The sequence below is a fragment of the Leptodactylus fuscus genome, chromosome 1 (assembly GCF_031893055.1).
Source record: "Leptodactylus fuscus isolate aLepFus1 chromosome 1, aLepFus1.hap2, whole genome shotgun sequence".
Classification (NCBI taxonomy): domain Eukaryota; kingdom Metazoa; phylum Chordata; class Amphibia; order Anura; family Leptodactylidae; genus Leptodactylus; species Leptodactylus fuscus.
Genome location: NC_134265.1, coordinates 120,159,918 through 120,184,059, shown reverse-complemented (window position 1 = coordinate 120,184,059; position 24,142 = coordinate 120,159,918). Strand labels below are relative to the sequence as shown.

At 39.7% G+C, this 24,142-nt stretch overlaps 1 protein-coding gene across 1 annotated transcript in view; it reads left to right on the top strand.

Annotated features, from left to right (window-relative positions):
* Nucleotides 1-24,142, top strand: part of MYO18B (myosin XVIIIB) — a 456,489-nt gene that overhangs the window by 282,386 nt on the left and 149,961 nt on the right. Inside the window, exons 31-34 of the mRNA XM_075276574.1 lie at nt 9,801-9,924; nt 15,075-15,275; nt 19,110-19,220; nt 19,682-19,786. Of these exons, the coding sequence (XP_075132675.1) occupies nt 9,801-9,924; nt 15,075-15,275; nt 19,110-19,220; nt 19,682-19,786 (541 nt within the window). The remainder of the gene's footprint in view (nt 1-9,800; nt 9,925-15,074; nt 15,276-19,109; nt 19,221-19,681; nt 19,787-24,142) is intronic.

The window sequence follows — 24,142 nt, the reverse complement described above, 5'->3', positions numbered from 1 at the left end:
CCTGGGAGGCGGGTTCAGTGAAGCAATAAGAGGAGTCAGAAAAGGGGAGCTGACCGGCGGCAGCGCTTTTGTGCAGATAAGTGTTATGCCCAGTTCGCATATGCTGATGTGTCCTGTCCGTAAAAGTCCTCATGAGGACCCCTACGGACGGAACACAAATGCAACTGCAAGCACTGTGCAGTTCAAGCCCATTATACTAGTAAATAAAGAAAAATCGGTGGCACTGCATATATAACCTTAATAGTTTTTCATTCGAAAAAGGTCGTAGCTTCTTAAACTTCTATGAAGGAAGTGTATGCGATTATTCTACCTTTTTTAAGGGGTGCTCACATCCAATAGCAGTATAGGTAAATTTGTATCAAGCCCATTATAGTCTATGGGCCTGTGCACTTGAAGTGCACAGTGCTTGCAGTTGCGCTTGTGTTCTGTCCATACGGGTCCTCATGCGGAATCTTATGGACGGAACACATCAGCATATGTGAACCAAGCCTAAAGCTACTAGAGATGTTAGCTAGTCTCTGATTAGAATGAATGGATGCAGCTGGCACGCAGAGGGTTAAGCGGCCGGACGCCGGCACAGGCTGTGTGCCGGCTGCATCTATTCATTTCTATGGGACCTAGCTAACATTGTTAGCTTTTCCCACAATGCTTGGCCAGTAGCAAAGCATTGTGGGAAATAACCTCCGACCTCAATCCTGCCTAAAAAGATCTGGATCGGAATTTCGATCGCGATCGTGACATTTACTCGATTGCCGATTGGAATCCGATCTTTTCCGATCCCAATCGCTCAACCCTAAACGCTAGCTTTTCCATTTTATGCCTCGCAACCTTGGCCCAAAGCAATCTGGACCTCATGAATATTCATCAAAACTAATCTTGTTAGGTTTTTGCATCTTTATTAACCACCAATCCATAAGGACCTGTGGTTGGCTTAGTTTCCCAAATATACCTGACCTGTATGCAAGACTTTTTATATATCAGTAAATGCAGATGGACACCAGATGGAGGATACTCCATCTGCATTCTACGATTAATTTGCTTTTCTCTCATGACAGATGAGGGCAATGGACATAAATAGTGGTAGTGTCAACCTAAACTATCTCTGTTTTAGTAATTGTATACACATAGTAGATTTGAGATTTGTTGAGATTCACAAAGCAAATCAGAAGGTTGAACATATATACATATTTTATTTTATTGTTGCACTTAACCATATATAGATGGTGATTTGAAGTATTTGGGTGGTTGGCAACAATATTATTTAATATCCAACATTAATATATTCATATAAACATAATTTGTATTAAATAGTCATGTTGTATAAAATCTGCGCGTGCACTGCAGTTATTATTACAGCAAATTTATCATGTCTATGGCTGTATATATATTGAGAAGGTCCAGAATCACATAATAGTATTTTTTAACAGCAGTTATTTTTCAATTGTATTTTTTTTAAATATTTTATATTTATATATTTATATTTATATCTGTTGTTTGCATTGCATATACAGTTGTGACTTTCTGCCTTTCAGAAACTAACTTTATAATGTGTTACATATTTTATATAGATATACCTTTATTTATTTAATATTTATTGTACTAAACGTAACCTTAGGAGACTATATCATTATTCTCATGTAGAAATGAACAAAGCGCTTCCACTTTTGCAATTCGTCGTGGACAAACTTAAAAAATGGCCTCTGCCACATGTCACATGCAATAGAAGAGCAGAGGAGGAGGATCAAATCAAATCAAATCCAATCGAGGCGACACGGTGGCTCAGTGGTTAGCACTACAGCCTTGCAGGAACAACATCTGCAAGGAGTTTGTATGTTCTCCCCGTTCTCCCCCCCCCCCCAAAAAAAAAAGACATACTGATAGGAAAAAAAGTACATTGTGATCCATATATGGCGCTCACAATCTACGTTAAAAAAGAAAAAAAAATCTAATGAATTCAAAAAGGCTTTATTGGCACGTCTGAAGACATTTGGCATTGTCAAAGCAAATAGAGTGGTGGATATGGGAGGGTTGGGTTGGGGCGTGTGTGAGGTGAATGGGTGATTAGAGGGGGCAGTAATGAGGTATAGCAGTCCATGGGGTTTGATGTTCCCCTCAGTTGGTGACAGGTGGACACATATTGGACGATCTCCACAGTGGATTCCTCTTCTCCCAGTAGGATGTAGAGTTTCCTCTTCAAATCTACAGAGGTGAAATCTGGGATGTGGGCAAAGAATCTATGGAAGTAGACGGGCCTCACATCTGAGTATTTGTTGCAGTGTAGCAAGAAGTGGGCCTTGTCTTCTAGGGCCCCCTGGTCACAGTTCTGGCACAGTCTGTTCTCTCGTGGTTTGCATGTCTGCTTGTGCCATCCCATCTCTAGGCTGTGGGTGCTCAGTCTGTACCGGCTCAGGGTCTGTCTGTGTTTGGGGTGGGGTATTTTCTCCAGATAGGTGGCCATGGTGTAGTCCCTTTGCAGTGACTGGTACACGGTGAGATTCTTTGAGTTATTTATTTCGCTTCACCATTCAAATCATCTCCATTCATATGGTTTGTGTGACCTAGGCAGGCTTTTTACATAACCTGCACAGAGGGAAGAGAGAGTGCTCCTTAAGGAGAGCAGTGTAGCACTAGTAAAAATTAGTGTTGAGCGAATAGTATTCGTCTAATACCTCGCCTGCATAGGAATACGTGTAATTGGCCAAACACCAAGGAGTTAAACGCTTCAAAGATTTGATGCGTTTAACCCCTTGGTTTTCGGCCGATTACATGCATTCCTATGTTGGCGAGGTATTCGATGAATACTATTCGCTCAACACTAGTAATAATAATGTTTTATATTGAAAAGAAAAAAAAAAAACTGTTGCCATCACTCACTCAGTCCAAAAAGACTGTGACACAATGTGTTACTATAATTTACACTGTCAAAGTCACCCTTTAAGTGCTAAAGTTCATCATCTTCTTAAAAATTTCCTTGCAATAGAGCTTTGGATTTAAAAAACTGCCGAAAAACTGCCACAGTAACTCCAAAAATCTAGTTAGTCTATGACGTCCTTTCAGTACCAAATCTGTTTATTAGGCCAGGGCCCCACATGGTGTAAATGCCGCCTTAAAATCTGCACCCTTTTACAGTTCCTACAAAGTAGATGAGAGTCTATCGAAATAGAACGTGCAATGCAATGGAAATGATCTGATTTTCAAAACCATTGGTCTGTAGTTTGCCTAGCAATCTTTTCTTGGCTTTTTGCCCACTTTTTTTTTTTTTTTTTTTTTTTTTTTATATACATGTAATCTATGTAATTTGTTACTGAAAATCTATATATTCTACTTGATATTGTACCAAAATACCAAAAATACTGAAAACTGTTCTACAGGTCTCACACTATGTTATCTGTCCTTGTTCTTTTAGAACTGACATGGTGGGAATAACAGATTGTATATAATGAATAGAAACAGCATATGCTCATGTAAATTATGTCAAGTTTAATTTTTATCTTCTTCATTAAAAACTAATTTAACTATTAGTAAATCTGTTTTCTGTTATATTTATATGCAAAAACAAGCCCAGTGGCCTAAACAGCAACAGAAATATGGGCATATACTAATTATAGTGTCCAGTCTTATTAAGAGAGGAAATAATGCAATTCGTATAATGTCTAATCCTATTAGAGTATACTCCAGTTCTTCATTTTAGCCATTAGCGACTAATTTTCATTTTGATTGAGTTCTTTTGAAAATAGAATAATATGCAATAGCCTTTTGTGTTGCAGTGCATAATATAAAAAGGTTAGGTTATATAATAATAATTCTTTTATTTAAACCAGTTTAATCCCTTTTCAACATCTGCCATACATGTTGAGTAGGACTGCCATCCCTCGCAGCAAGAAAAATACCCCCAAATTACCCTTTCCCATACAAAATGATTTATAATGTCCAAAAATTTGAAAAGTAGCAAAAAATACATATTTGATTTAGTTGAATCTGTTTAATAAAGCAAAACTACTATTTAACCCACATGGTGAAAACTGCAGTGCACCCAAACAGCACTTTATGATCACATTAATTATTGAATATGGGATAACCTATTACACAGTGCTATTTTTGCACACTGCAGGATGCTATTTGGCTTGTGGAGCACAGATTTATCATTTTCCTAATATCCACCATCCTATTACATCAGATTTCGGGTACTTAAATATGGCGGCAGTGCCATGGTCAAATCTGACCAAAGCACCATTTTCTTGGTGACACGTAGGTGCTTCCATTTTGGAGCATATCACTGGCCCAGGGAGTGAGACCTGGGCCCAGCAATCTGTGAGTGAGTATGACATTTTGGAACCTATTGAAGGCTCCCAGGCTTGTCTGCAATGGACTTCTATGAAAGGCTGTTCTAGGTTAAAAAAAAATAAAACTAAAATAAATAAATTAGAAAAGAAGTAAAAATTTACCCACCTTTCCCCAGAACACATATAAAAATAAATAATGTGTCCAAAAATGCCCGACGTAAAAACTTATAAAACTATTATTTCCATACAGTGAAAGCCCTAGTGGGAAAAAAAATCAAAAGAGCTAGATCACTGTTTTTTGCATGTGGCTTTGCAAAAAAAAAAAAAAAAAAAGATCCCTGTACATGGAAATATAAAAAAGTAACAGGTTATAGAATATTCTTTTTTTTTGCAAAGTTGAGATAGCACTTGAGTAGGGTTGAGCGATTGGGATCTTTTCGGGCGGGATTGAGATCGGGGCTTATTTTCCACAATGCTTGGCTACTGGCCAATCATTGTGGGAAAAGCTTAGCACCCGTAGGAATGAATGGAAGTGGCCGGCCACTTAGCCCCCAGCATGCCAGCTGTGTCCATTCATTCCTATGGATGTACCACAGCCTGCCACTCTTCTGCTTCGTCCCTGTTTTACTGTATACTCAGCTGAATATACGGTAAAACAGGGACGAAGCAGAAGAGTGGCAGGCTGTGGTAAATCACTGTGTGCTGCGCTGCTGTGAGGACGACAAGGCAAGTTCACGAGTAGATAGATACTACTGTACATTGACTTGTCTATCTACTAGACAAGTCAGTGTACAGTAATATCTATCTACTCGTGAACTTCACTCAACTTACCTGCTCAGAAGTGCTGCGGCTGCCCTCTTCTGGTCCAGTCCTCTGTCCTTCATGTGGCTTCAGAGCGCCCTGTGCCCCACCTCTGCCTCCCTAGACTAGTATTATAGAGAAGGCGGGGCTTAGGAGAGTGTGGGTGGGTACTGGGTGGGGAGACGTGAGTGATGCACTCATGTCTCCCCGCCCACACTCTCCAGCCGCACCAAGCCCCACCTGCTCCCTGTATCTCCACAATACTAGTCTAGGGAGGCGGGGGGGGGGGCAGGGCGCTCTGAAGACGTGAAGGACAGTGGACCGGACCGGACGAAGAAGAACTGGGAGCTGCAGGCAAGCGAACACGGGAAGGGGGGGGTTAATCACTACGCAGCGTGAGGTCCAAAAATTGAACAGATTTTTGGACTACATGCTGTGTAGTGAATAGGATCGTTTTTTAAATCCGATCTCTGGTTATTTAAAAAATCCCATTGACTTGCATTGGGATCGGAATTGGGATCGGAATCGAATGAAAAATGATTGGAAATCGGATTTTAAAAACGATCCTGAAAGTTCAAGATCGGCTCAACCCTACACTTGAGATATCTCACACTTGATATTGAAGACTAAAAAACATTTAGTCCGGGGCCCCATGTGGTTTAAACTTACAAATCCCATCCCACTTTGCGGTAAAACACTCAAGGTGGACACTTGGTGATTTCCAAAAATGTGGCTGTTTTGGAAATCGCATCTGTTAATGATATATACTGAAACACTGGCGGTTTCACCTATAGATAGAATTGAAGCAGAAAGCTCTATGGACTTTCTGTGCAAAGTGCTGCGGGAAGAATTGAGATATGTTGCCGCGAGGGCTTTTCCTGCAGGACTTTTTTGCTGCGGGTCGCCATGTGGGGCCTTATTCTCATGATGTCGCAATAGTTTATTTAACTAAAACCAGTTGTGATATCACAGAATCTTGCCTAAATGATAAACATCTGTTTTGAAATACAGAAAACCAGTTGGGCTGTCACAGCAACATATCTGCACAATCTATTGGCCCACCAGTGTCATAGTCACGAAATACTAAATTCACTTCATCTATCAGTGGTTTTTATGTTCCGGCTGATCAGTGTATATACTGTACATGCTATTCAGTAAATTTACATAAAATACTAACCCCAATTTCATTGTTATTTAAAGCAGACTCTGTCAGTACCAGAGATTGTATTTTGTGACCTTCCATTTTCAACATTATCTGAAAGAATTTCTCGATGCTGGGATTTTTTTTGTCATCACAAACAATAGAGAAGGAAAAACAACACTCAAGCCATCAATATAAGAGAAAAAATCCCCAGCTGCAGAGCAGAAAAGAAATTGGTCTCACTACTCAATAAGCAGTCACTTTACGATTATTTGGCTGTCCGCTACTTTTCTTTCCTACGTCTTTTTTTCATCAATCATGACACAATTCTTTAATTTCTCTGAAAATAGTGACTGCACCGATCTGTACACTTTTTGTAGCTTAATTTAACACTAACATCTTCCATTCCATTGTAGGGATTTTACACAATAATATTTCAAGATAAAGTAACGATTGGTAATTTGTAAGAATTTTATGTCCGAAAAAAGTTATGGTTGGGGAGAACGTATAAGAAAAGCTCTTTGCTTTAACGTACAGTAAATTTTCTCTTTCTTTATCATACACTGTAAATTTTCATCATATCTTCAATAACTAGGCACTAACTCCGTATTTATGAAAGCTGTTCTCAAGGAAGCTCCATGGGGTGCGTGCCAAATTGTAGCTCTGTTTCCTTCCTTCTAACTTGAAATCTTCCAGCTACTGGTGTGATCTAGACTATCAGACCTAGAATTATAAACTCAGGTTGAGGCTTCATGTTGGTATATTTTGCTACAGTTTTTGGTGTTTTTATGGGTTTTTATCTTCTTTTACCTGTAAAAACTTTGTGGGCCAAACCACAATATCTTATGGTAAAATGGAGTCATGATTTTTCATTGCAATGTGTTGCCTCATCGTAAGAGCATGGCAGCAAGGGTTACACTGCATTTATTTAATTCAGTCCCTGAAAAGTGGATGGGATTCTAGCAAATCCCCGCCATGCATTGTGGAAAATTACGCAAATTTCAAAACGGCCATGGTTTTTCCTGCTATGTGGGGCCTTAGCGAAGGATATATTCACATGTGCCATATTTATTATATAATGCAATAAATAATACACCCCTACCTGCTCCAAATTCCTCGCTTTCCAAGTCTTTTGTTGGTCTTTGTACTTCCTAGCCCTTGTCAACAATTCCTTGGTAATTGGCACATTGAGAGTTCCATGTTGATGTATATCAGAAGGTACAGAAACTGACAAGGGAATTTGGGAAGAGGGGGAATGGATGCAGGGGCTAATGGCATAGTATTTTTGTTTCATTTAAAGAATTATGAGCATTTTTTCTAATTAAAGGGATTTTCTGACCCCCAAATTGATTTCTCATTCTGATGACCTATCAGTATGTAATATGTGGGGGACACCAGAACCCTGCTCAGATCAGTTGTCGGAGCAGCCTACGGGTTCCAGAAGCCTGTGCTTTGGACAGGGAGCATGTACAACACTGCTCCTATTCAAGTACTAGGAGTGAAGCTGCAGTTCTCCACAGCGACCATCATGCAATGGACAAGACTGCCGCACCGCTCCTGTTACTTGAATGGTCACAATATTACATGCACCCTCCATATCTCCATTTGTTAGCAGCCTCACACCTGGAGGCTGCTGCAACAGTTGTTTTATGAAGGGTATGTGTATTGGACCTCCAGAGATCACATACTGATGACCAAGTCTGGCGCCAAGGTGTCAGAGCCTTTTCGGGTTTGGTAATGAGCGCTTCCATCTCTACAGATGGAAGCATTCATTACAATGACAGAACTGAGCAGTTAATGCAGATTTCAATTGTACTATTCATAGGTCCTTGGACCCCTTGCCCCTTCCCTGTTTCAGCACTAACATGGTTGCCAGAGCAGAGAAGGCGCAGGGGTCTGAAGTGAAAGTGAAATCCTTCATTTACGGCTCTCTCCTCATAAAGGGGAGGAAATAAAGTATAATGAGGCACTGTATTTTATGGCGGATTAGGGGATGTTATATGAGGGCTTAAGGAGGCACTGTGCTATATGGGATCATAAAGGGCTATTATATGGGAGAATAAAGTAGCAATTTACTGTATGGGGCATAAGGAATCATTGTATGAGAGAATAAAGAGATATTGTATGGGGGCATTAGGTGGCATTGAACTGTATAGGGACGTATTGAGGCAAAAGGAGGACATTATAATGTGATGGCATAAGGGGGACATTATACTTTATGGGAAAATAAGGGGCCATTATACATCTGGGGTATGTCAATAGAAAATTTCACCCATGGTTTTTGATCTTTGTAATCGTAAGGTTAAAGTTACAGAAGACTTACAGCATTCCAGTAGATCGTCATGGAAAAATCTACACAATTTTGTGTGCTGTTCGGTGCATTCTAGAGGAAAACACTGTTGCCATGTGAGTTGTGCCACAAGATGGCCCACTGAGGTTGTGTTACTAAAGGGCCCACACAACCTTGGAGCTGGCCCTATCCTTTAGGTCATCAGTATAAAGGATTAATTTAAGGACATAAAACTTCTTTAAATGGGCGACCAACCCCTATAATGGGAGCAAGAACTGAATGGACAATTACACTGTCTTCACTTTGGGACTGTCTTGTACCTTTGAATGCCTCTAATTTCATATAGAGTTTTTTTTTTGTTAATTTCTATATAAATTTTTAAGATGCATGCTATGCTCCACTAGATGCTGTATGTAGCTTTGCTTCTAGGGGACAATTTTTCCATATGTGATTTTTGTACAGAAGCGCTTGAAGACCACAGAGCTTGGTATTATAAAAGATAATATATCTTCTTGAAAGTTAATTAATAATGACTTATAAAAGCAAAATAATAATAATGACATGATTAGAACAGTTGGTTCTAATATTACTAATACATATAGCCATGGTTACAATTAATATGACTTGGCACCGCATAATAAGTATAATGAGTAATGGATGGATTGAGATTTTATGCCAAATAGAAAAAATATTGGATAAAAACAAGATTGATATGAGTTGTATCAAGGGAGAAAGCAACAAACAACCATGCAATGGAATATATCATTAAATACCCTGTATAGTTGATACTGATGTGTTGTCAAACTTCTAAATTGTATTCGTATGACTTGGGGTATTTTAACCACTGATAAGAGTAAAGCTAGTCAGAAAAATTGTGTACGCCGTCTGAAAGTTGTTCTTCCAAATAACAAGTTCTTGCAGATAAATGCGGAGCTGTTGGATATTGGTAACAGTGCTTTAGGGAGGACGCTGTAGGATTAAATGTAAGCACTGTTCTTTTGAATAGAAATGACTAATTTCCATGATTTTGTCACTTTCTTCAGCAACGTATGATTCATGATTCTAGCATTTTGCCATCCAGGGATGTTTTATCATGCTTTATGGTGACAGAAGTGAAATGTCACCTCACAAACGTATTGGAAAGTAACTTGCCGAGTTAATGATATTGCTTTAGCCTGCTATTTTACTTGCTGCACATTTAATCCTACCGTAACATTTTCTGAAGCGCTCTTCCCATTTCAGAGCTGTGTAAGAAAACAGTGTAATTGGAACCTTTTCTATGCAGGTTTGATATGCAGTTAGCTCAAGCTATCGGAGAGGCAGCATTCGAGAAGAGCTTACGAGAGAAGGTGACTCAGGAGAATACATCCTGTCGATGGGAAGTTGGCAAGCTTCGTCAACAGTTAGAGGTGAGATGTGGAAAATATTTTTGACAATGCCGTAAATTCTTCTAACTCTCCCTAAAGTCCATGGCTAATGTGGAAAACAATATTATATTATTTATGTAAAAATAATACACATTAAAATTTAGTAAATTTTTACAGCCTATGTGGTAGGTTAGGGCTGCATCCACGATTGCTCTGGCTTCAGAGCTGAAACCACTCCGCTTCCTCTGTTGCCCTACTATTTATTAATGGATTGCTTTTGCAAATTACAGTCTTTATTGTTTTGTGACTTAAAAGGGTTTGTCCAGGATAAACCATTTTTAGAAAGGAGGCCTGGGAAGATGAAAAGAAAAACCATACTCACCAGTCTATGATGCTCCGGTGTATCCTAGCTCAGTCCGGTCCTGCTGCATTGGGGTCTTGTTACGGCTGAAGTCCCTGCTGCACATGATTGTTGAGGCCAGTCTGCAGCCTAAGGAATGGACCCGGAATGTCACAGTTGACATATGTGAGTGACAATGCGGTTCCTTTCCTTAGGCTGCTGATTGGCCTTAATGGTCACTTCAGCCAAAATAAGACCCAGAGCAGCAGGACCGGAGGGCAGTGGGAGACACCAGAGAACCGGGGACAGGTGAGTATGGTTTTTTTTTTTCATCTTCCCTGGCCTGCTTGCCAAAAATAGGCTATCCTAAACAACCCCTTTAACTAAGTTTCCTACTGCTTTAATTGCACTAAATGTATTAAATGTCACATGATGTTTGATAAATTTGGTGCATTTTTAAAGGAATTATGCAGGGAAATATAAAGCTCCTCAGTGTATTGCCTGCACTGGATAAGACTAGTTACTAATATACAATTACCCTGGAGCCCTAGTCATTGAATTTAGTGAATGCAGCTGGGGAAGCCTAAAATCTTGCTACCCTGCTTCCCTGCTAATGTTCCAACTTGTGCAACAGAGAAGAGCAGAGTCAGTAATGTCATGGGGGGCTGAAGCAGCTTACAGAGACTTCCAGCCCTTTGTTGAGCTCAGCAAATAGTCATTGGGGCTTCAGGAGACCTGCTTATATATTAGTAGTAAAGCATATCCAGTGCAATAAAAATACTGGTAAGCTTTATTTTTCTCTGCATAACCCCTTTGAGTCAATCATGCATCGTTTTTTTTCCGAGTAGGCAAAATCATAACTTAAAGCTCCTGAGCTCCAATGCAACATCTGTAAAGGGGTCCCTACCTACAATGTGCCATTTAGAATAGTGGTATATTGTCTCTGGCAACGGGACCTTTGGAGCCCTCTCAATTTCCAGGTCTGAACTAACCCCTGGTTCACACTAGCATATGTATTCCGTCCAGGGAGAGTCCACATGGAGTCCCCCCGGACGGACTATAATCGCAATTGCAAGGGCTGTGCTGTCAAAGAGCACGGATCCCATAGACTTTAATGGGGTCTGTGTGCTGGTTAATAAACCATCATCACCCATTACACAGGCCGAATGAAATAATTGAGGAAACATTTGTGCCATTGTACTGCTATGCAATTCTACACATTTATTTGCACACAGAGGTCTTCCCATTTTTCTTTTAATAATTTCCTTCTCCCCAGCTAGTCTGATTCTAATTTTGGACGTTATGGAGTCCATTTCATCATATTAGGGGATACGTAGTGAATTTTTAGTTATAGTTTTTGTAAGCCGATGGCTGGTCAGGTAATGGAGGGGGTGTACAGCTCACCCAGACTACTCAGATGGGTGAGATGAGAAAACCCCAGAAGGAATGTTTGTTCTCAGCAGACAACTTTCGTCTGCTGAGCATTTTGGTAAATGCTCAGTACTGGGCTGGATTTTTAGGAATGACAGGTAGGTTGGTAGTGAGACCTGTCATTCCACCCCCCTCCAGTACACACTTTAGGGATGTTCCGGCAGCGACTCAACTGCAGAGAGTCTGCTCATCAAGGGAGCTTAAGAAGCCAGCTCCAGCAGCAGACTGTGGGCAGAGCTTGGCTAGAGAGCCAAAGAAAGAGGTCATATTTTTGGAGCTGTGTCCTGATTGAGTCAACTGTTTTTTGGATTTATGTTATTCTAGGTGAGGTAACCTATTCTATGTTTAGTTAGAGCCTAGCCGGGCAGGTATTTCTTTTTGTATTGTTTCCTTTTGTTGCTGCACTACCTTTTTGAGTGAAAATAAACTCTACCTTTGTTTTGGACTAAAGAATCTGGACTTTTGTGTCTACGCCACCACACCTAGCAACCCCAGACCCTGACATTTTACATTCTGTAATAATGTTATTGCGAGAGTTTCCAGCTTCATCCATCAAATGATTTCCACTCGTCTCATCAAGAACACTTTATTGGAGGCTGCGCCACAACTTTCACATAGATATCTTAGTATTTAATTGGATATGCTGTGGTGGATTTTTCTTTTGTAAGAAAGCGCACAATATAGGTCAGAGCTATGGGTAAAAGAGGGAATCCTTATATATTACATAGCAACTAGGAAACGGTCCTCACTAATTATATACCTTTGTTAGGGAGGGATAGGAAGGTTAGATAATTCCACCCATACAAGCAGAATATCACTATAATGATGGAGGAAATAACTGTAATGTTTCCAGAACAAATGAAACTACAGCTAATGATAATTTTTGTCACAAGACCAGATTTAGCAAAAAGCCAGCCGCACACAAGGTAAGTGGATATTATTAGCACGGTAAAGTGCGGTTTCCTCCAACTCAGGTATATAAATAGAAGGACAAATTAGGAATAAACACTGCTAGGTAACCTCGGTTTCCCAACAAAATATGACAGAAACTTGAAGTGATTCTACTAATAACATTATATTAATAATTCATGTGAAGACTGAAACATCCATGAATATGCTCGAAGAAACAAAACTATGCCATAGGTATAACTAAACAAGCTCCATTTTGGCTTTAATACTGCACTAAAAAACTTATACAATAAATGTCAAAGTACTCAAGACTTTTCATGCACAGGGACACAACCAGAAATCGGGTCAATTGTGGTCTAACATGCTGATCACACACCACTCCTATTTTTTTTGTGAAAAATAGTAAGTAGCACTACTGACAGGGATGGCTACCACAGTTTTAATTCACCCCCATACAAGTCATAGTAAAAGGACCGATATTTTGTCCTATCAAAATAACATTACTCAGAATAATCCCCATTCACTGTGAAATTAATGCTGCCTAGTGATGTCCTTTAAAAAAAAAAAAGCTCATCACACAGTCATGTGACTGTAATCTATGGTCACACATTGCAGAAAGCTAAGTTTTTTGTTACAGATTTAAACTTACAGTATCGGATGTCGGGAGCCTTCACACGGAGTAAATGTAAATTTGTTCAGAATGAGCGGCGTTAAAACAGATCCCATTGATTTCTATGGGTGCAGGCATACACGCACTCCCCATTGAAATCAATGGGAGGCTTTTTTACCTATTGCTTTCAATGTGATACGGTATCCAACCACCCATTCAAGTCAATGGGATCTTTTTTTTACGCCGCTCACTCTGAAGAGTTTAAGTTCAGAATGAGCGGAGTGTAAACTACGTGTGATGGCTCTCAAAGGCCCACCAGTGGAATAGATTCTATGGGCTCACCCTACAATCCATAAACAAAAGTCACTTTCCTATTCCTATCATATCTATCATAATTTCCACCAGTTTTGTACACCAGCAAGAAGCTGGAGTGGAGTTCTGTTTAGGTACACGGACCCTGAAGGATGTGCATAATTTATGATGAAGTACCAACTCCATTATATATTAGGCATAAACTGCAGGTGGAGAACATTGTTCTTGAAAAATCAGCCCTTATATTTTCTATACTGCTCAGAGGTGTTGCAGTTTGTATTGGCTGTGGCATCAGAGAGGGTTAAATAGCTGAGATTGTTGGCACTATCACTGCAACATAATAGTACAGAATAAAACTACAACTCCCAACATATCCTGAGGATCTGATGCTGCTGGTGGTTGTAAGGGCCTATTGAGACAGTGGAAAATGATATCTGACATCTGCCTTAGATTCTTCTTCATTTTCCGATCTTGTACCTCTGCTCACTGGAAAGTCAAAGCAAAACTTCACCTGCTGATCAGCTGATTACTGTCTTTCACATGGTGTAACACCCCCCCCCCCATACTGGCCTCTACACAATATAGTGCACCCTCTCCTGGATCCACAGGGTATAACACACCATTTTCTGGTGTTCACATGGTATAAAGCCCCCTTTGCTGGTGTTCACGTAGTATATTTCCCCCTTTCCTGGTCCTGACATAGTATATCAACCCGTTTCTGGCCTCCACATGGTACAATACCCCCTGACCTCCCACACAGTATATTGGCTCCTACACAGTAATTTCTCCCTTTACTGGTTCCCCCGACACAGTATACTGTCCTTTTTTTGGCTGCCCAGTCAGTAAAAGGAAGCTCCCATGTACTAAGTGCCCATCTGGTGACCACTATACAGTAACTAGCCCTTTAAAGGCTCCCATACAGTGACTTTAAGAAGCTAGTAATCCAGCTGACAATCCACTCAAAAAGCAGGGGAACAGTCGGGCCTCCTAATGGCATGGGGGATTCACCAGTACCCCAGTGAGCCAGGCTAGATTTGGTGGAAAAGACCAACAAAATCTGCAATAGAGAAACACAGCTTTTCCAAAACTTGTGGCCTCATTTTCCTAGTGCAAATTAGAAAATTAAAACCTGTCTTATTTCCACTTGAGTGTAATACATATCAGAAATACATATATATCGAAGTATGGAGATGTTCGTGGCCCACCCAGCTCTTCCGACATTTGCAGAAAGAAACACAGAGCAGAATGGAGGACGTGGCACATCTTTGTTGCAAGACATGGCCTTGTGCCAAAAAGGTGCAACAATATCGCACATCTTCACCAGTAAACTGTGGTAAACGTGTTGATGAATCCCCCCATGTATTTGTACTGGATCACCCAGCCGTAATATTATTATTATAATAAAAAAAGCGCTATGGCATTACATTATCAGTCTGTGCTGTTATATAACTCTGTGACATTTTGCGTTATAAATATACAGTATAAAGCAAAGACAAATAACTCAATGTGTAATACTAAAATTATTCACTGGAACAAAAACTTGCTCATATAAGTTACTTGTTTAGTAAGCACAATTCTTTTCTCCTGCAGCAAAAGGAGCGAGATACTTCCAATTTAACCAAGCAGTTGGAAGTGCTGAAGACGCAGATAAAAGATTTATCCTCCTCCAGTGGGTTGGATAGTAATTCTGTCATTTCTTTAAAAAACAAAGTATGGGAGTTGGAATCCAGTGTTGCTGAACAGAACCAACAGTTGCTAGAACAAGCAAATTCTATACAACGCCTTGATCAGGTAATGCTCATGCATCTGGGGAATGCTGAAATGACTGTGATCATACATAGGGGAGCATAAATTTGCTTTTGTAGTGTAATGTATCTCTCTTTTGCCACCAAAGATCATGAACTTGTCAATATGCTCATCTCTGTTAGCCTCAAGGTAACTCATGCTACCTGCACCCAAAAATGTCCCAGAATCCATCCTTTCCTTGCCATGGAAACATCTTCTCTTCACTAAACTATCCCGCTCTACAATATATCCTGTATGCGGCAACCACTCTTCTTTCTCACAAAAAAAGTTACAACTGGACCTGGCCTGCACCAATCACATTACTGCTAATACCTATTCTATAAAATACTTGGAAATGAAGTTCTACACCACAAATAGTCTTCTCTCTGTGGATCAGGGCCTCTAAATGCATATTGGGAGAGTGTAGTTAGTCCATATTATGCTTTAAAATTGTCCTTAAGCAGATTAGTTGTGTGCACAACCAAAATGGATTCAGCCACACCCTGCAGCAAACATGCAAAAATATGTCAGCACTTTAAAACAACATAAATTATATGGAAGGGTGCATATTTGTATGGCTGCAATGTAAAAGCAAACACAAAAACTATTGAAAGCACTAAGAGCATTACTGTTCATCTATTAGTCTAAATGCTGCACTGGTGTCTGCAGCCTGTGTAGTTCACTGAACTGGTTGCCTGTCCACTACAGAATACAATTTAAACATATTATTCCCATCCACAAAGCTCTACGAAGCGCTGCTCCCTACATTTCCTTCCTTATCTCTGTCTACCAAACCTACATGTGCTCCCTATTCTGCCATTGAATTGAGACTATCATTGTGTATAATTAGAACTCCGCACTCAAAATTTGACTTCCAAAACTTCTCCTGAGTTTGACCACTTCTCCGGACTGCACTGTCACAGACAATCAGATTAACACTCAACTTCCAGAGCTTCAGGTGCATCCTAAAGACACTTCACTTCAGTGAGGCCTATAGCATTTCCTAATCTAACTAACCCTCCATACATTATCCCACAGGCTGTGATGCCTTTATCTAAGTGTGCCCTCTATGGCCAGGCACTTTCAATCTGTACATAAAAGGACAGTGGCTGGTGAATTTTTCCCGTAGCTTTATTTGGCTGGAACAAAAATGGATGGGCCACTATATGAGCACTTTAAACTATTTTGTCACTCCTTCTATTTCAATTGTAAGCTCTTGTGGTCAGGGACCTCACTCCTATTGTTTAAATTGATTTATTACTCTGTAATCTCTTTTTTGTCTGTACTTGTACCCTATGATTTGTAAAGTACTGCAGAATATGTTGGGGCTATATATTATAGAATAGATAGCTATTATTATTATTATTGTACACTTTGTACTGAGTTGTTAAAATATGCTTGGTTTTGGTTATATAAAAGCAACCAATCTAAACCTATTAAACGGAAAAGTTGCCTATATCAAATTTGACTTTACTAACATGGATCTTTTTGTACAGTTGGAACAGTAACCAATATCAGAATAATGTATTATTAATAGAGATGAGCGAGTAGTACTCAATCGAGTAGGTATTCGATCGAATACTACGGTATTCGAAATACTCGTACTCGATCGAGTACTACTAGCTGTTCGAAGTTGCAGATGCAGAACCAGCATTGATTGGCAGAATGCTATACATTACCAATCAACGCTGGTTCTTCTCTTACCTTTAGAAGTCTTCTCCCTGCGCAGCGTCCCCGCGTCCTCTTCCAGCTCTGAATTCACTCTGCCAGGCATCGGCACTACAAGCGGACATGCGCAGTCGGCTCTGCCCAGCAGAGTGAATTCAAGGCCGGAAGAGAACGCGGGGATGCTGCGCAGGGAAAAGAATCCAGCCCGACCCTCACTCATGGACATGGTAAGTAGAATTTGATCGCATGTTGCGTACCCCTGAAACGAGCATTTCCCCCAATAGACTATAATGGGGTTCGAAACCCGTTTGAACAGTCGAACAGTGTGCAGCTGTTCGAATCGGATTTCGAACCCCGAACATTTTAGTGTTCACTCATCTCTAATTATTAAATATCTTATAAATGATATAGTAAGGGAACACTCAGTGGACTTCAGAAAGACTCATTATTGGTAAAGCTTCAAATAAGAAAGTAGATGACTAGAAAGTCATCCTTATAGACTTATAGGATTATATACTTCCATACATTTTCCGCATAGATAAAAGCTGATCTTGTATTAGGCTCATGCATATGGCCGTATTACACAAATGCATAGTCATTATTAGAGATGGGCGAACCTTTGAAGATTTGCCTTGTTTCTAGTTTAGATGAGTTTTTTTTTTTTTTTCGGGATAGAAACAAAAGCGAAAATATTTTTCAGACCCCAGAGTATAATGGGTGGAGGCCTAGGGGAGGTGTGAAAAAATAAACACTTTTAGGAGGCATTCACATGGAGGAAGTTGGCGCTGATTCTGGCGCGATAATTCATGTCAGAATCCATGTGGAAATAAAGCCTCCCATTGACTTCAATGTGTTCCGTTTTCCACGCGGAACCCATTGAAATCAATGGGAGGCTCTTTTTTCTCATTGAGTTCATTGGGTATCTGGATGGACATCACATGGCATATCCACACATCACATCACATGGCATATCCACACATCACATCACATGGCATATCTACACATCACATCACATGGCATATCCACACAGCATATCACATGGCATACCTACACATCACATGGCATATCCACACATCATATCACATGGCAAATCCACACATCACATCACATGGCATATCCACACATCATATCACATGGCATATCTACACATCACATCACATGGCATATCCACACAGCATATCACATGGCATATCTACACAGCACATCACATGGCATATCCACACATCATATCACATGGCATATCTACACATCACATCACATGGCATATCCACACAACATATCACATGGCATAGCTACACATCACATCACATGGCATATCCACACATCATATCACATGGCAAATCCACACATCACATCACATGGCATATCCACACATCATATCACATGGCAAATCCACATATCACATCACATGGCATATCCACACATCATATCACATGGCATATCTACACATCACATCACATGGCATATCCACACAGCATATCATATGGCATATCTACACAGCACATCGCATGGCATATCCACACATCATATCACATGGCATATCTACACATCACATCACATGGCGTATCCACACAACATATCACATGGCATATCTACACATCACATGGCATATCCACACATCATATCACATGGCATATCCACACATCACATGGCATATCTACACATCATATCACATGGCATATCTACACATCACATCACATGGCATATCCACACATCATATCACATGGCATATCTACACATCACATCACATGGCATATCCACACAGCATATCACATGGCATATCTACACATCACATCACATGGCATATCCACACAGCATATCACATGGCATATCCACACAGCACATCACATGGCATATCCACATATCATATCACATGGCATATCCACACATCATATCACATGGCAAATCCACACATCACATCACATGGCATATCCACACATCATATCACATGGCATATCTACACATCACATCACATAGCATATCCACACAGCATATCACATGGCATATCCACACAGCACATCACATGGCATATCCACACAGCACATCACATGGCATATCCACACATCACATCACATGGCATATCCACATATCATATCACATGGCATATCCACACAGCATATCACATGGCATATCCACACAGCACATTTAACATTATTCCCATTTTTTAAACAGATGCGTGTATGTTTTGAAATGGAAATTGAGAGGATGAAACAAATGCATCTGAAAGAACTAGAAGATAAAGAAGAGGAATTGGAGGATATTCGGCAGTCATGTCAAAGACGGGTATTTCAATGAAATGGTTATGATTTAGAACATAAAACACTATTTATTTTTATTCATCACACATATGAAGTTTACTTCTATATAAAGCCCACCTTGAATATATTTGATTTCACATCTTATGATGATATGCAGCGCTTAATATTGTAGTTTTGCATAGAAAAAAATTCAAGTAAATGCAGAGATCGAGAAAAGTGTCAAAACAAACCCTTTGTACTAATATTGCATGTCAGGAAATTATATATTTCAGGGATTCTTCCTTTTTATTGTTATTGCCATTGGGTGAACTAGATTATACATAATATAGAAATATTGTACTAATTTTGTAATGTCTTACAAGTGTTATCACCCATGTTAGGGCCAGAGCTCACCTGCTTCTTATATCTATCCAATAATTTTGGAGACATAAATGCACTGTTTAGCTATATATGGCAATTTTCAGATTTTTTTTTTTTTTTTTTTAGCTTCGACAGTTTGAAATGCAATTAGAACAAGAATATGAAGAAAAACAGATGGTGCTGCACGAAAAGCAAGACTTAGAAGGACTCATCGGAACCCTGTGTGAACAGGTAGGAAATTAGGCATAGCAAAGAGAGAAAAATACAAATGTGAACCTTATATTGTGTGAAAATTCTTTTGGTTTTGGGTTTCACATGAACCTCATGGCTAATAGCAAACATTAAAGTGGCTATCTAGTTCGCAATACAAAAATTCACAACAAATACACAATGAATAATAAAAATTTCTGGCCCACCCTTTTTTCTTCTTTCTTGGAGTTGATATTATATATAAGACCCCAGATTGGTTGATCTATAATGTTTTTAAATTGTTTTAACTAATTCTTGCCAAGAAAACATGATCTTTTAAATGAAAATTATGCTTGGGTACAGGGTCTCGTTTATATGTATGCATACTTTTTTTTTTAACTTTATCTCTGTTTCTAGCATGCATGAAATGATTCCCACCCACAGTATTTTGGTAATGCCCATTCTATTATTTTCAAAGACTGGTGTAAACATGGTGTATCTTTGGCACATCTAAATTGGGCTAAAAAATGTTCACATCCCTGACATGTGGGTATAGAACCTCAAAAAAAGGGGTGTGTCTTATGCCACAATGTGCCAATCATGCACTAAAATAGTGCTGAAGAATTCTGGCACAAAGTAAACCAAATAAAAGGTGGTATAATGAAGCCTAGTCAGTCTAAAGATAGGCCAGATTTATCATCCCGCAACAGTCAGTGTGATAAATCTGGCAGATTTTCAGACTGCCTGTCTAAGTTTGCACTATCTAACTGACGTTGGGTTCACACCTGCGCCTCGGTCTCCATTCTCAGGTTTCTCTCTTCTGCAGACAGAAGACGGAAACCTGTCAGACTGTGTCTGGCCGTGAGACCCGGTGAGCGTTTTGTGCTCTCCGCGGCGAAACCATTTTTTTTTTTCACCGGACACAAAGTCCTGCATAAAGTCATGACTTTGTGTCTGGTTAAAAGAAACCGATTTGGCCGTAGAGAGCACAAAACGCTCACGGGCACTCACAACTGAACACTTTTCAAACCCATTCATTTGAATGCCTGCAGGTTTCTGTTTCCTGCCCAGTTTCAGGCAGGAAACGGAAACCTGCAAAACGGAGACCTGGGGCGCAGATGTGAACGAGCCCTAATAGTAAATCTGGGGCTATGTACTCAGCAGCTTCATTTAAGAGCAGGGGGAAATGGAAGGTTTGGGGACAGGATTATTATTATTAAAACACATAGAGTTCATAGAGTAGTACATAGGGCAGACACACTTTCCCCATGTCTGACTTTTCAACGATGGTCTTGATATCACCTGTGCAGACCTTAATTTATGACAAGACAGTCCGACAATCCATGCTCCTAGACTAGTTCTTAGCTGGTTTAGATTTCAGTCATCATTTATGCCAGATAACTGACGGAAATTAAAATTAACCTGTAATGTCCTTGGGACGCCTCCTTAAAAAAAAGTGAAGTTGGCATAAAAATGCCACTGAAACAACATTTTTATGCCAATTGTGTTTAAGAAGTTGCCATTCTTTACTACGCTACAGAACTGCCATAGGGGAATGACAAATCTACTCCTACATTTTCTCTAAAGTGCTTAAAGTGTAATGAAGGAGCCTTTTGCTATGGGTAGTGTAGAATGGATCTGCTAACAGGTTCCCTTTAAGTACAAGTCTGCAGCATTTTAGTCTGTCTACATGATAGAAATAAGGACTCTTTATATACCTGTGCCCCTTTATACTATGTATAATACCTTTCATGCCTTCCTTCAGCTGGCAGAATAAGAAATCCCCAATCTTCGATATTCAAAGCATCTTCTTTTCTAATTCTTTTAATACATTCCTATTTCAGAAGCGAATCTTTTCCTGCTCTTGACTGCTTCTCAATGGATGTAGCTTTCTTTTTTGCCCTAGTGTAGAGCTGCGCTGCTTAATATGCCTGCAACATAGGCAGCAAACTTAAAAACATCACAGATTAAAGGCTCGGCCATGCTCTCACTCATGTATGAAGCATCTTTCATGACACTGTGTGCAAGTCATACATTTTCTGCAATTAAATCTGGAATGATAAAAAGGCCAGTGAATTCTGTAGACTAATTAGTATCACATCAAAGCGCCATACCCCAGCAGAAAACCAATGACAAGTAACTGGAGAGAGACACACATCTTCTGCTCTAGCTGAATCCTGATAGCTTTCATAGCTCACTTATAATGATGTCTCTATGCACAGACATACTCATTCTATTAAATGTCCTCATAATTACAATCAATTGCCCAGACACATATTGGGCATGACTATAGGGTTTATGTTTAGCCAGCCTTTATACATAAAGGATTGGCATCCTTGTTTGGTAACTTGCTGTTATTTTAAGGTGAGTAGTGACATCAAGTGTGATAACATATATTCCTTCACATCCATGGGAAGACCACAGCGATATATCTTTATTCACTGGATTGCTTTTTCTACTGTTTTGGCTTCCACTCCACTTATCCACATTCTACCCGACACACCGAAGAAGGTCTTGATGACCGAAACGTTTGTATATGAATACAATAAATTTTTCAGCTTGGAAGCATATATATTGAGTGCCGGAAATAATTTTTCTAAGCCCACAGCATTGACATAAGAGGTGGACTGTGGTTGATGCAAGTTAGGAGTATTATATAAGTACCATTGTCGAAGCTACTGTGCGAAGGTGACAGTAAGAGTCCCGGTATATCTCCCCCAGATTCCTGACTTATGTGTGGTCCAGGGTGGATAGTGAATAGGCTTCAGCTCCAGCTGTGAATCATAGGCTTATTACTGGGCCATAAAGGGCTTCAGACCCTGCATTTCAGGGCAGATCCTGAGAGGAGAGGAAGTGCCTGGGTCTGTCTTGATATAGTGAGTCTGCTGAGACAGTATGGTGCTCTTTTTGTTGATTCGTATGGCTGATAGTAAGCCACACATAGTTAGTTTGTATTGTCTAGTGAGTGCTCAGATGAGCAGGGGTTTTTTTCATTCTGTTTTTGCCTGAAGTGGAGGCTGCATTTTATTTTGCTCCTTTTGTGCCTGATGTGAAGGTTTATTTATTTTTCAGGTTTTTGGGTTTTTTTTTAAATAAACCTCTTTGCTATATATATCTGATGGACTGAGGCATCCCCACCATGCCCTGACTAGATACCTGCTCTACTTTGCCTACTTTCTAAGCAAACTGAGTTGGGTGAAAAACTGCTGTTCTGGCACATTTTACGCCAGGTGCTAAATATGCCCTACTGCTATGTCACAGTTTCTGTGGTTCCTCACTATGGAGCGCCACTTTTTTCACCTTCAAAATTATTGTAATTAATCTTTTTTCTTTTAGATTTTCCAAATTTAATCTATTCTAGTCTAGCCTTTTTGTTGAATCAGAATTTCATATATGGGTCTTGGATGGGTCTGAGTTGCAGTAGTAGACATAGCTGCAACTATATGTATGGAGCTATGCTTGTCTAAAGGGACAGAACTGGACATTTGTATTGGTTATGTTCAGCATTGAACCCCCATGAGGAATAGGCAATCAATTTTAGTGTGTCGGAGACCCCTTAAAATGCTCACTATGAAACCATATGCGTTCCTTGTAAATCTGTAAGGTATGGCATTAAAAGCAGTAATTTCCAGATTGGGCTTTGCCACTCTACTTCTTGTTAGACCTGTTTATCTTTGCTGAGCTTAAGTGGCATGTTGTGATGTTAGGGATGGAATTTCATAGTAATGTCAGAACAGATAGCTTTATTATAATTGAATCTCTCAAGTGCAGCCATATTCCCCTGGCAGTAATACACTAAAGGACCATTGGCACTGGTACTGCAACTTTATTTTAAAAACACACCATTTATCTCTGTGCAAAGTGAAATAGATTGCCAGTATGATTTATCAAAGAGATTTGGAGCAACAAGGGAAACATAAAGTAAGAAATTCAATTTCACACTAAGATTGTAATGGGTGAGCAGTGAGTTCAATGGACACAGAAGATGCTATTATAGAGTGTTTTGCATCTGGTCCCAAGATATTGTACAGAATGTAATTGTTATTGTAAACCTTATCAGGAAAACAAGAGGTAAATATAGACATGATGTGCACCAGTGAGTATTCTACATAATGCAATGTATGAGGGTTACATCATCTACTAAAGTAGAATTAGTATCCTAAACACTAAACACTTTACTAAATTGAATATTCCAGATTTCTAGCTTCAGTTGTGCTAACAAACTGGTCTGCATGCTGTGCATAACATTTTTCATGTGTTAGATACTTTTTCTCCTTGCCTGAGCAGAGGGTGGGGCTTCATAAGCAAGAGGGTGGGGCTTAAGATGTGACAATGTCTGCTAGAAAATTCAGTTATTAATAGGTGGTAAAAACATAGACAAGACAGCCTTAAAGGGGC